This window comes from Dromiciops gliroides, chromosome 3 (genome assembly GCF_019393635.1).
Source record: "Dromiciops gliroides isolate mDroGli1 chromosome 3, mDroGli1.pri, whole genome shotgun sequence".
NCBI lineage: Eukaryota > Metazoa > Chordata > Mammalia > Microbiotheria > Microbiotheriidae > Dromiciops > Dromiciops gliroides.
In genome coordinates, this window is record NC_057863.1 from 523,348,167 (window position 1) to 523,361,495 (window position 13,329).

Below are 13,329 nucleotides of genomic sequence, written 5' to 3' on the forward strand. Positions count from 1 at the left end.
TAGCAGCTGCCTCATAGGGTTGTTTGGAGGATCAAATGTGACGGCATGTGCAAAGTGCCTTGCAAACCTTAAAATGCTACATAAACACCCGCTATTACTGTTTTTGTGGTGGTGGTTGTGATGATGGCAGTGATGATGTTGATGTTGACGACAAGGACAGTGGAACTTGCCCAGGGTCACACAATGAATATATTTCAAAAAGGTGGAAATTGAACCTAGATCTTCCTGGTTTAGAGGCTGACTGGCTCTTTACTGCATCATATGGTGTCTCTGGCTTTGCATGATTAGCCTGAATGTACCAAAATAACACTTATAAGCAACATCATATGAGACATGGTTAGCAAGTGATACATCCTTCTCCTAGTTCCACATACTAACAGTCTTAACCTAACGGTTTTTGACTCAACTCAGAGGAGTCCAATAACAATTTCTACTTCCTGTTCCTGGTTGTCAGCTGTGATCCCTTGATAACAGGCCACTGAAAGTGCTGATATCTTCCTGAAGAGCTAGCACAGGTTGACAGACTGAATGGAAACATTGAGTGTAGACATGGATTTAGGAAAGTTCTATTTTTCTTATGTTTCACATTAAACAATTAATTAGTGTTTCCTTAATTAATCCTTCTTTTAGTGTGAATTATTTGACCCAGGAATAAGCTGTAGTTCTATACTCCTCCTGTTAGATTAAGCATATTTCTCTAACTCAAGGTAAAGCATCACTAAATTCCTTTGCCAGTGCCCGATTGTGGTATGGAGGAGAGCATGAATTATCAAAGTGTGGGACAGTAGAGCACAAACCCCAGCAGCTCCTACCAAGCCGGAAAAACTTCAAGTCTAGACTTGGTGATGGGACTGTTAATTGTTGTCTGAGGCCACCATAGCAGAGTTTGGAGAGGCTCCAGACTGGCCACAGCAGTTCTCAAAGGCTCTCTACTGCTTTGTTGTCTTTTGTTTCATATAAAGTAGTTGTGCGTCCATATCAGTGAACTGACAAATTCTTAAAATATTGAAATACCTCATCTTAAAATGAGGTGCATTTTAAGAAAAATGTAACAGCTCTCTACAAACTCTGGTAATAAATTATTGAAAGGTGTCATCTTTGTCATTTTAAAGTTGGATTGTTGAATTTGAGAGAAAATGAGGAAATTAATTGATTTGAATATCTGACAGCTTTTCTAAATATAATATTCCCAGTGTATGTGGTCTTGGAGGATGTTTTATTTCCCATTTAAAATTTAAATGACATCCACTATGCTTTGATGCTATGTAAATCAAAGTCCACGCTTTCATATCCATAAGATAGTAATAAAATCCGACTTGTTCCAGTTTTTTTCTTCTCCCATTCATAGTCCATGAATTATACATCCTCCGTGGTACTAGAGCTGAGAGAGTTGCTAAGGGTTTTTTTTTTTTTATTACTTAATCATTTGCTTCTTAATCCTTTATATTGAAATTATGAATATATAAACTTAACTTACTGAAGAAGTAAAACGAGGATATTTAGTGCATAGATAACATATTCCCACATGCAGAACAAATTTTTTTGCTCATAAAGCAGACTGCTAGGCTAAGTATCAGTTGTCTTTTACTGTATTAAACTGACTTACACTTTCTTCTCTGCAGTATAAAAGTGTAATCTCTTGCTTTTGAGATCTCATTTCCAAACAATGACCATTGGATCATAGATTTAGCTTTAGATCTGGAAGGGATTTAGAGCTGGAAGGGATCAAAGATTAGAGCTAGAATGGATGTTAGACGTCCTTTATTCCAATCCTCTCGTTTTAAGTGAGGAAACTGAGGCCCCAAGAGTTTAAGTGACTTCCCTGAGTAACATGGGTGATAAGTAGCAGAGCTGAGAATTGAACTCAGCCCCTGACTGCATACCAATGTTCTTTAAGCTATGCCTCACTGAATAGTAAAAATTCCTGTTCTCCCAATTTTCCACATTTCAATTAAACTACAACATACTTTGATTAGTTAATTATACAGAAATGTCATAAAGGATGTCAAACAAATACATGACCAAAAAAGATGATTTTATCATAAGAGAAGGATGAGTGATAACTGATAGATAGATGTCCTGAATGCTCCAGTGGTAGCAAAATGACAGGAGAATGTGAGGATGGTACCAGCATATTGGGTAGGACAACCTCTTAATCTGTAGACCTGGACAAGAGTTGCATAGGATAAGCAAAGATAAATGATTTGTGAACTTCATTGTTGGAGAAATACCCACATTGAAGAGATCTATATATTGGAGTATTAGAACATCTCTAAGAATAGAGATGGGGGCAGCCAGGTGGCGCAGTGGATAAACCCAAGTTCAAATTTGGCCTCAAACACTTGACACTTACTAGCTGTATGACCCTGGGCAAGTCACTTAACCCTCATTGCCCTGGGTGGGAGGGGGGAGGGGGGGATAGAGATCCAACTTTATATTTTATTCAGTATTTCCTTATTTATATACTTGACATACAAAGCCTAGTACTTTTAAACAAAATGTGAGCTAGGAATATGTGTCTGTCCTATTTCCAGGATTATACAAACCAAAATATTCTTCATAGAGCATTATTATTTCATATTTTGTCTTTTCATGTAGCATTTCACCGTCACTGTTCTTTAATTCCCAAATGACTATAATTGCTAATTAAATTATAGTTCTGTCAATGGCTATACCACCCTTTCTAAGAGATCCTAGAAGGAACATTTTATTCCAAGACTTCTCTAATCCCTAGGGAAGTAATAATCTAGAAATACCTTTCTTATCTGGGGAAGAAAGGGGTGATATTCTTGGGAGGTGCCGAGCTTTTTTAACAGCATGGAGAAGGTGGCACTGTCACTAAATTTACCTGGAAGAAAGAGATTCTCTGGTTTACTTTGTGGTATTGCTGAATTTCTGGATGCTGGGAGGGTTCTTATCTAAGCCTTGTGACGAAGGAAGCAGTTCTTCTGGAAAGACCTCTAGAGGGTCAGAAATTTGATATTCTCCTAATAGGGGTCAGAAGAGGAATATATTCTGGCCAATAGGGTAGAAAGCACTGAGGTGGTAATGCTACAGAACAAGTGTTGGTATCAATTCTGGCACCAAAACAGGATGCGTGAAAGATGGCAATGATGTCTTAGCTACTTTACAGCTGATGACTTTGATTTGTGATAAAGAAACATTGACTATGTCAAAGACTGTGTTAGACTCTGTACTCTGGCTCTGATGTTCCTGTGATACTCATGCTCCTCCTCATCACCAGTTTACCTGGACCCAAATCTTTGAAATCTGGGGCTCTGCCTTTCCAAAGAGGCAAAACCTAGAATTTCTGGTCTTGGTTTTCTTCCACATTTATTCACTCTTTCTGGGGTGGATAGGGGAGTTAAGGGGTTTGGGTTTTGCTCCCTTTTCCTCCTTTTTCTTCTTCCCCCTCTTCTTCCTCTTCTTTGTGTGCCTCCTTTTCCAATACTGCCTGTTCCAGGTTCATTGCATCCCCGAGATTAGGAACATCCAATAATGGCCGCTTTCTCTTCAACAGTCTTACTTCTGACTTTGTCATTCAACTGAAACTGCATTCTCTTTAGTTACCAACTTATTTTAACGCTCAGTTACCAAATCTAATGGCTTTTTCTCAATCCTGAGCCTTCTTTATCTCTCAGTTATCATTTGACAGTATTCATCATCATCTTTTCCTGAATACTCTCTTCTCTCTAGATTTTCATGACAATGTTCTCTGTCATTTTTCTCTTATATGCACTACCAACTCTTGTCAAGTACTTTTGTCATTCTTTATCCATATCATACCCATTTGCCATGGGTGTTCCCGAAGGCTCAATCCTGAGCCTTCTCCTTTTTCTCTATAGTGTCTCTTTAATGGATTCAAGTTATGTCAATGCAGAAGATTCCCAGATTTACATATCTAGCCCTAATCTCTCTTCTGAGCTCCAGTCTCATATGACCAATTACTACCTTAGATCTAATAGAACTGTAGTCTGTTTTGGCCCCTACTCAAAGGGTGCACTTGCAAGTGACTCAGTAAACAAAGACCCTCAGGATATACAGGTTTGGAATGTGGGTTCCACAAAACCTGAAGAGTACAATAAGTCTCTGTGCTTCCTTTTTAGATTGTGAGAAAGCAAGCATCAGTAGCTTATTTGTTTCTCCTCTATCCACTATATTCCCCCAAAACTTGACTGACTGGGATGGATCCTGGATTTTCATAGGGTTGATTTTCCATTATTCCTCATAATGGGCCACCATACCCTCTTGGGCCTCAGTCACTCTGGTCTTAATAAGCAAAATCAACATTACATCATCAGTGTAGTTTTATATACCAGTGCCCTTAAGGAAGCCTCTTTCCATTTTGCCCACCAAAATATGACAGTTTCATACTGAGAACTCATAGAAAGTTAGCAGAAGAATGGTCTTTTTATGCCTTTAGGTGATCACGAAGCCACATCAACATAGTCTAAGACCACTAAACTACATCACTGGCAATATAGTTTTATTGGCCCCCAAGAGCTTCCTTGCCTTTTCGAAAATAGGTTTTTATCGATATGCTTTGTTTTTTACCTTGCCTAGATATTCCCCTGTATCCTCCCCCCTCTCAGGACCCATCCCTTATAACAAAGACTTTTTTTTAAGAAAGAGAGAAAAATTCAGCATAACTGATCAATCAGTACATCAAAAAAAAAATCTGAAAAAATAGTGTTCCTAACCTGTGGGACAACCCCCCCCCATTCCCACCTCTGAAAAGAAGTTATTTTCTCATAGCTCTTCTTTAGATCCAAGTTTGTTATTATTTTACAGTATTCATTTCAGTTATTTTGTAGTTGTCCTTTTTGTTTACATTTCTGTAGATATTGTGTATACTATTTTCCTAGTTCTACTTAATTTCATTTTGCTTCAGTTCATGGAAGTTTTTCCATGCTTCTCTATAGTCATAATATTTATCATTTCTTGTAGCACATTAATATTCCCTTATATTTATATACTACAATTCGTTTAGATATTCCCCTACCAGTGAGCATCTACTTGTTTTCTAGCTCTTTTCAATCACATACAAAAAAAGAAAAAAGAATGCTTCTAAAAATATTTTGGTATATATAGTCTTTCCTTTTCAGTAACTTTTTGGGGATATATGCCTTGGAGTGCAATCCCTGAGACAGAGTGTGGATACTTTAGCTACTTTATTTGAAAATTCCCAGTTGTCTCCCAGGATAATTATATTAATTCACAGCTCTACCAACAGAGCATTAGTGTACCTTTTTTTCTGTCACCCCTCCAAAATTGACTTTTTTCTGTTATGGCCATTTTGCTGGTATAAGGTGAAACCTCAGGCTTCTTTTGATTTTCATTTTTCTTCTTATTAGTGATTTGGAACATTCTTTCATGTACTTGTTAATAGTCTTCCATTCTTTTAAGAGCTATTATGTACTTTGACTACTTCTCTATTCAAATTGCTTGACTTTTAGGGAAACAGCTTAATTTTTATGACAGGATAGGGACAACCCAGATAGGTTCTGATCTTATCCCATCACCATTAAATTGTATCTGAAGCCTTAATATAGTGATTGAGAAAAGTTCTAAGTCATGCCTGAATCATACCCTTGTGTATTTCAGGTTGATTTGCCTCCCTAAATAGCTACCTTCTTACTATGATGTGAGGGGAAAAGAATAACTCAATATAGTAAGGGTGAAACATTTCTAGAATTTATAAAAAATATTTATTTCAACCTCCTTTTATGTTCAGTAATGGAAGATTAGTAAAGTTAGTGCCAGTACCCAGCATCTTGCCTAGGGCTTTGAGAAGAATTGGCTTAATGCTTGCTGAATGGATACAAACAATAAATGAATACATCATGCTGAAGCAAGAAGTGGGATCTTAATAGCAAATAATCACATCTAGATTATCTAATCATATCTAGGATTAACGAGCATCAATGCACTTTAAATTTTGATGAAACTTTTGGCTAGTCAAAATGGTGGGGAGTGGGGGGGTGGAGAAGAAGGGAGGGAGGGAGGGGGAGAGAGAGAGACAGGCAGAGAGAGAGAGAGAGAGAGAATTTTTAACAAGTGCCATAGCTTGTTATAATGGCTCACATTATCCCATTCGTTAAAGGTAGAAGTATAGAAAGACATTCAATAAAATGCAATAGGAAGATGGAAATAATATCTGAAAATTGACCAGAGAGTAGTAAATAAAAAGTAAAGATTGAACTGGTTGAATCTATTTAGATTTATTTAATAGGCTCACTGGTTGATTAAGTCATACTTTCAGAAGTGGACTATGCTAAATTTATGATCTGATTGAGAGTCCTCCACAAGAAAACCACCAGACATCTATAGGAAGAAGTCAACTAAATGCCACTGTTCAAAAGCTAGAGTCTTCCTGTCCATAGACTACTCCCTGATTAAGCCTTTCCACTTCCAACATTTCCAACTCCAAAATTCTACGATTTTATGTATTTAGTCAGGTAAGGCTTTAAATAGTACAGGTATGTTCACAAAAATGTTTATTACATTGTTTTGCAAGTTCAACTTTATATATTAGGCTGAGAAAATACAAGAACTTGACTATGGTTAAAAATACTGAGAAAGCTACAAATTAATTAAAGAAGTATTTCTTGGCTTCAGATGAGATAAAGAGATATTCCACTGGAAAGCCTTTTTAAAAAGGCATAAATAATTTTTAACATATAAATATAAAATTATTGTCATAGATTGATATTGCCCTTCATAAAGATTTTTTATAGTTCAGATGAGTCTAACAATTATTAATCACCTATTAGTCTTAGAGCAGGAGGCAGGTAGGTGGTTCAGTGGATAGAGTACTGGTCCTGGAGTCAGGAAGACCTGAGTTCAAATCTATCCTCAGGCACTTACTGTGTGACTGTTGTCAGGTTGATTAATTTCTGTTTGCCTTATTCCACTGGAGAAGGAAATGGCAAAACCACTCTAGTATCTTTGACAAGAAAACCCCATAAACAGTATGGTCCATGGAATCATGAAGAATCAGACTTGACTGAATGAATGATCGAACAATAGCAGATGCAGAGAACTGAGAAAACTACAAAAAATCAGTAAAATATACCATTCTCATTATCAGGGAACACATCATCTACTAAACAATCAACAAGAATTTATTAAGTCTCTACTATGTTCTAATCACTGCTTTACAATGCTATGGAAACAAAGATAAAAATTATTTCCCTGCCCTCAAGGAGCTTACGTTCAATCTCCATTTCTTAGCACTGTGTATGGTACACTGTATGCAATTAATAAATGCTTGTTGATTGACTATTAGGGTAGGCAACATGTTTGTAAATAAGTATTGTACATATGAGCTAAAGTTTGGGGAGAATGGGCACTAGTAGCTGAGAGATCAAGAATGACTACAGTGAATGAAGAAAGAAAAAAGCATTAAGCACTTTGTATGCACAAAGCACTCTGCAGAGCAACTAGGGATGCAAATGGAAAAGGGAGATAGTTCCTGCTCTGGAGGAATTCATATTCTAATGAGGGTAGGAGGTATGGGAGGTTTTAGCTGCTAGTCATATAGAGAGGTCCCCTGGTCCTGAGTGTACAGAAGCAAAGCAGATGCTGGTGCTTTGTTGTTCATGTCATTTCCACTGATAGAACTTCTCAGTGATCCCAAGGACTTTGGGGATACAAGCTGTGGCTGTGTCTATAACTTCCTCACCAGGACTATATGTCTCTCTTATTTTGCTTTTTCTTTTACAGTCACATTCCGATTAGTACAACTAAAGAATCCCGTGGAGTGATCACATATAGTAAAATTTGCACTATTTGAAGTTATAATAATGTAAAATATGGTAAATGGTTCTATTCCAATAGAAATATGCAGTGCAAATTTGAATAATTTGCAACATTGACTCAAGAACATTTTATTTTTATGCATTGAAAAAAAATCTTCTGTTGCTTTAAGGTAATGCCAAATGTGTGAAGAGAAAGATGCATATTCCAAGTTTTGATTTGCTTTTCTCTTATTGATGTCACTCATAAATGTGTATTTTGTTGAGATCAATATGTTCTCATCAGTCTAGTGCCATGCCACCTAGAGTTACTTTACTGCTGATGCAGTTACTTCCTGAAACATTTACTAAAAATGAAAATTGAGTTTAAAGAAAATTTGCCATGAAAACTGATGTCTTACTGTAAAATAATACTTTTCTCACACATAGCATTAGAATTTTTAGTTTCCTGCTCTTTGGATCCATACTTACAATGGGAAATATTGTCTTTGACCTGATTAAGATGTATTAAAATTACTGATTGTATGACTTAAATTTGAATATTTTATATATTTTTTAACACAGATCAGTGGCTTACTATTGGAAGGATGCAGTTTTGATGGAAATCGACTCTCTGAAAACCAGCATGATTCTCCCAGTGTGTCTTCAGTCCTCCCTTGTTATATGTCCTGGATTCCACAGGTACAAATTTTTAAAGAGCTATCTCTATATAAGTCCTATGATTAGTTGTTTTTTGTTTGTTTATTTTAGGTAATAGAGTACTGTTTTCAGTCTGATACAAATGATGAGTTTTTAGAAAAGCATTTCATTCATTTTTGAAGTTTTATTTTTAATTTAAGGTTTTATAAGAATCTGTTTATTATGGAAAGACTCAAATTCAATGTAGTTTTCTAAAACTTGCATAGCCTTAACATAAAAATGTTTAACAAAGATAGAATAGAGAAGAGCTCTCAATTTGGAATCAAGAGACCTAAATTCATAGCATGGCTTTGTTATATACTGTCTCTGTGACTATACACAAGTCACTTAACTCCTCTGGACTTCAATTCCTTCTTCTGTAAAATGAGGTGATTTTATTATATGATCTTCCATTTTTCTTCTAGAATCAAATATGTAATTATCCCTAATTATAAATAAAATCTGAGTTTTTAATGTACTGCCCAAAGATAAATGCTTTTATAGTGCTAGGAAAATTCCCCCAATTAAGGCAGACCAGCAACTCATTTATAATTTACAGTATTAGAGAATTACCTGGAACACAGAGAGACTGAATAACTAGCCCATGATCATACAGCCAGTCTTTATCAAAGAAAGCACCTGACTCCAAGGCCAGTCCTCTAGCCACTATACTTGCTACTTCTCATATTTCCTAAAACTAGTTACAAAAGGAATATCCCTATCAATAGAAAAGGCTTTCATAGAATTTTCTAATAATAATAATTATTTTTATCATATTAAAAATCCAAAGGAGCAGATTTTTTATCTCCTAATCTCATCTTCCTGCATGAAAGTATTATTCAAAGTATTGGTTTTATTAACATTGTTTAGTACACAAAAAACCTGAAGTAATCAACTTTGGGAACTTTTAATTTAAAAAATACATTTGGAATATTTCATGTTTAAAAAGGTAACATCAATTAGCAAGCAGCACTTGAGAAGATAGTAACACAGATGAATTTCCAGTCACCTCAAAAAGCATATAATACTATAAATTTAGTACCTTGACTTTTGCCAAACTGATTTTATTTCCTTTTTTATAGTATAGGAGACCATATTGCAAGGGGGAGTCACAGTTATAAAGTATCTTCTTGATTTTATTCTGGCCTTTTATTACATTTCATATGACATTTTGGCCATATTACAACTTTCATGACTGTAATGTCTTGAAACTATACACGAAGGTTAATTATCAATAAAAGAGCTATGTTACATAAGGACATGTCCTTCAGAAATTTGTTCTGAACCTTGTTGTGTTCAATATCATTAGTAATGACCTATATGAAGGAATCAAGATTTTCTTCATAAAGTTTGCAGACGATTTCAGACTTGAATGACTAATAACTTGGGAAACAAATCTAAAATTCATGATGATCTTAATTAATTGAAAAGCTTTTCCTGTTAAGAGAAGATTAAATTTAATGAGGACAAAGGCAGGTTGGTACACAAAATGAAATCTGAGATTAAGAATTACTCACCAGGTAAAAGAAAAATACATGGAAGTAACTAAACCCTTTCCTATAAACTGAATACTAATTAGCTATATACAATACCATGGTTATGAACAAAGCTTTTGTTTTATTGGGATTATATTAAAAGAAATATGACAAAAAAGTTCTGGGAAATAATCCTTCCACTACATTTTGTGTCCAATGTTGTCACTAAATTTTAAACTCACTAAATAGGAGATAGTTCAATAAACTATAATAAATTATTTAATGGTTAAAAACTAGGTTCTGTGAATAAAGGGATTTAAAATTAAATTTGTTTAACCTGGAGCAGAAAAGGATAAATTTAACAATTTCTCTTTCCAGACATAAGAAGGATTTTTATCAGGGCCATTCCTAAACAGAACTTTGTATTAAAGTCTCACTACCTTGTCTCTGAGTCCCCTCTCTCCCCCCCTTTTTTTCCTTACTGTGTTTTTCCTCTCAAAGAACCCAATACTTTCATGGTAGCTAATTGTCCAGTCATCCCCACTAAGTTCTCAGTACTTTCAGAATGCCCATCAATCCATTCGGGAAAGGAAGAATCTGAGAAACCTGTTCACACCAACTTATTGGTTGTTTTGTTAAGTTGTTTTCAGCCATATTTAACTCTTCATGACCTCATTTGAGGTTTCCTTGGGAGAGATACTGGAGGAGTTTGACATTTCATTCTTCAACTCATTTTACAGATTAAGGAACTGAGGCAAATGGTTAAGTGACTTATCCAGGGTCACACAGCTAGTTCATGTCTGAAACCAGATATGAACTCACAAAGATGAGTCTTCCTGACTCCAGCCTGACACTCCATCCACTCACTGTGCCATCTAGCTGTCCAACTTGCTGGTTACTCAGTTGCTACTCCCTGCAAAAGTATTTACCTTTTAAAAGAAAACTTGCAAAAAGTATAATTGCTTTTTAAAAACAATTTGCAATAGTTATATTACAACAGCCAATTAAAATTATTTTGCAATTTACATGTTTAAAAAAAGTAAATGCATTAAATGATGTAACTTTTCTGTTGCTCTAAGTTTCTATCAGGTTTCTTTATCCACTCTATTCACTTTTCCTTTTCTATGTGCTCTGTTCTGCCTTTTTTTTAAACCTTGTATTATTTCATAAAGTTTTTCCTCATATTTCTTAATTCTTCATATGTTTCTATCTCAGTTGTTAGAAATTCAGTTACATTAATGTATCACAATTTATTTGACTGGGTCCATACTGTTGGACATTTAGGCTCTTTCCAGTTTTTTGGTTTGGTTTGGTTTGGTTTTCAATTCACAAATAATAATGCTATAAAAATTTTCAAAGATGAAATTCTTTTTTCCTCTGGATAAAAGTCTAATAGAAGTTTTCCCCAAAAGTGAAATTATCGGCCTAAAAGAGCACAACAATTTTTGTAATGAGTAGTCTAAGAAGATTCTGATTCTTTTTAATTCCACCCACTGGAAGAGAGTAGAGTGTAACCATTTCTACATAACCCTGCCAGCATTGTATTTTGTTACTATTGAATATTTTTTCCAATGGCTCTTGCCAGTTGTACCTCAAAGTTGATTTAATTTGCCTATCTTTAAATAAGCTTGAGCATTTTTTCCAGTGATCATTAATAATTTGTATTTACTCTTAACTAAGTTTTTGATTCATGTCTTTTGCATAGTTTTCCACTTGGAACTGGTTGTTGCCTCTTATAAGTTCTTCATAGAGTCTTCACTATAAGTTGAAAGTATTGAGAAAATTGCCTGAAAAACTGGGAGTTTGTTACTTGCCCAGAATCACAAAGCTAGTATGTGTCAGAGGTGGGACTAGAACCTAGGGCTTCCTGACTCCAAGCCCAGCTCTCCATCCACTAAACCATGCTACCACTACTTTATCCATCATATCTACTCTAAATATTTTCCCTAATCCATTCTTTTTCTTTTTATTATTTTTATACAAACATGTTTATTTTAGTGAAGTCATGTAAATCTATATCTAAAATCTAATGATTTTGCCTGATAGAAAAAAGTCATCTTCCTTTCACAACTGAAATCTATTATTCAGTCTTTCTCCTTGTTTTAATAATTATTTAAAATTTTAAAAATCTTTTTACTCCTACCTGTCCTGGTTTTTCAGTCTTCTTTGTTGGTTCATAATCCATTTTAGAAGAGCTCCTGTGAGTGTATGTATCCCAAGGCTCTATATTCTTCTATTGGGTGTCTTAACCCCAAATTAAATTCTAATCTGTATGCAAAATGATGCCTAGATTTGTATCAGTTCAGTTCTACTCATTCTTCTGAGGTCCAGTCCTTTATCACTTATTTCCTATTAGATTCTTCTAACTGAATGTCCTTTTACATCTCAAGCTTACCATATCCAAAACTGAACTCCTCATCTTACCTCCAAATCTGCCCTTATCCAAACTTTATTTGTGTTGAGGATACTACCATCCTTCCAATCACCCAGATTCACAATGTTGGCTTTAAGCTTGATTCTTCACACCATACTTCCTGTCATTATCTCTACAGCATCTCTCCCATCTATCTCATTTTCTCTACTCATGTGCACACCACTCTACTTCAGACCCACATCACCTTTCACCTAGACTATTGCAATAACCTTCTAAATGCTCTCCTTGCCTCAAATCTCCCCCTTTCCGAATATCCTCCACTTAGCTGCCAAAATGATTTTCCTAAAGTTTAGGCCTAACCATGTCATTTGCCTACTCAGTAACCTTCAGTGGTTCCCTTTTACCACTAGGATCAAATATTAACTCTATTTGATATGTTAAAGCCCTTCACCACTTGACTTCCAGCTACCTTCTTTTCCTTTTTGAATATTTTTCCCAAGCACACATAAAAACAACTTTTAACATTTTTTTTTAAATGTTGAGTTCCAAATTCTCTCCTTCCTTCACTTCCTTCCTCCTTCCCTGAGATGGTGAGCAATTTGATATTGGTTATACATGCACAATCATGCAAGACATATTTACATATTAATCATGTTTTGAAAGAAAACAGACCAAACTGCCCCCTCAAAACATTAAGAAGTGAAAAATAGTGTGCTTCACAGTTGGTCATCATTCAAGATTGCTGTTACTATGTACAGTGTTCTCTGGAGTCTGCTCACTTCACTTTGCATCACTTCATGTAAATCATTGCAGTTTTTTTCTGAAATCATCCTGCTTGTCATTTCTTATAGCACAATAGTATTCCATTACACTCATATGCCACAACTTGTTTAGTAATTCCCAAACTGAAAAACATTCCTTCAATTTCCAATTCTTTGCCACCACAAAAAGAGCTGCTATAAATATCTTTGCATACATAGGTCCTTTTACCTTTTTAAAAAATTTCTTTGGGATACAGACCACCATGAATGACCACTGCACTTTC

The 13,329-nt window shown here is 35.3% G+C and overlaps 1 protein-coding gene across 1 annotated transcript in view; it reads left to right on the forward strand.

Moving 5' to 3' along the window:
* Positions 1 to 13,329, forward strand: part of DYNC2H1 (dynein cytoplasmic 2 heavy chain 1) — a 380,708-nt gene that overhangs the window by 357,617 nt on the left and 9,762 nt on the right. The window contains 1 exon segment of the mRNA XM_043996879.1: positions 8,322 to 8,438. Coding sequence (XP_043852814.1) covers positions 8,322 to 8,438 — 117 coding nt within the window.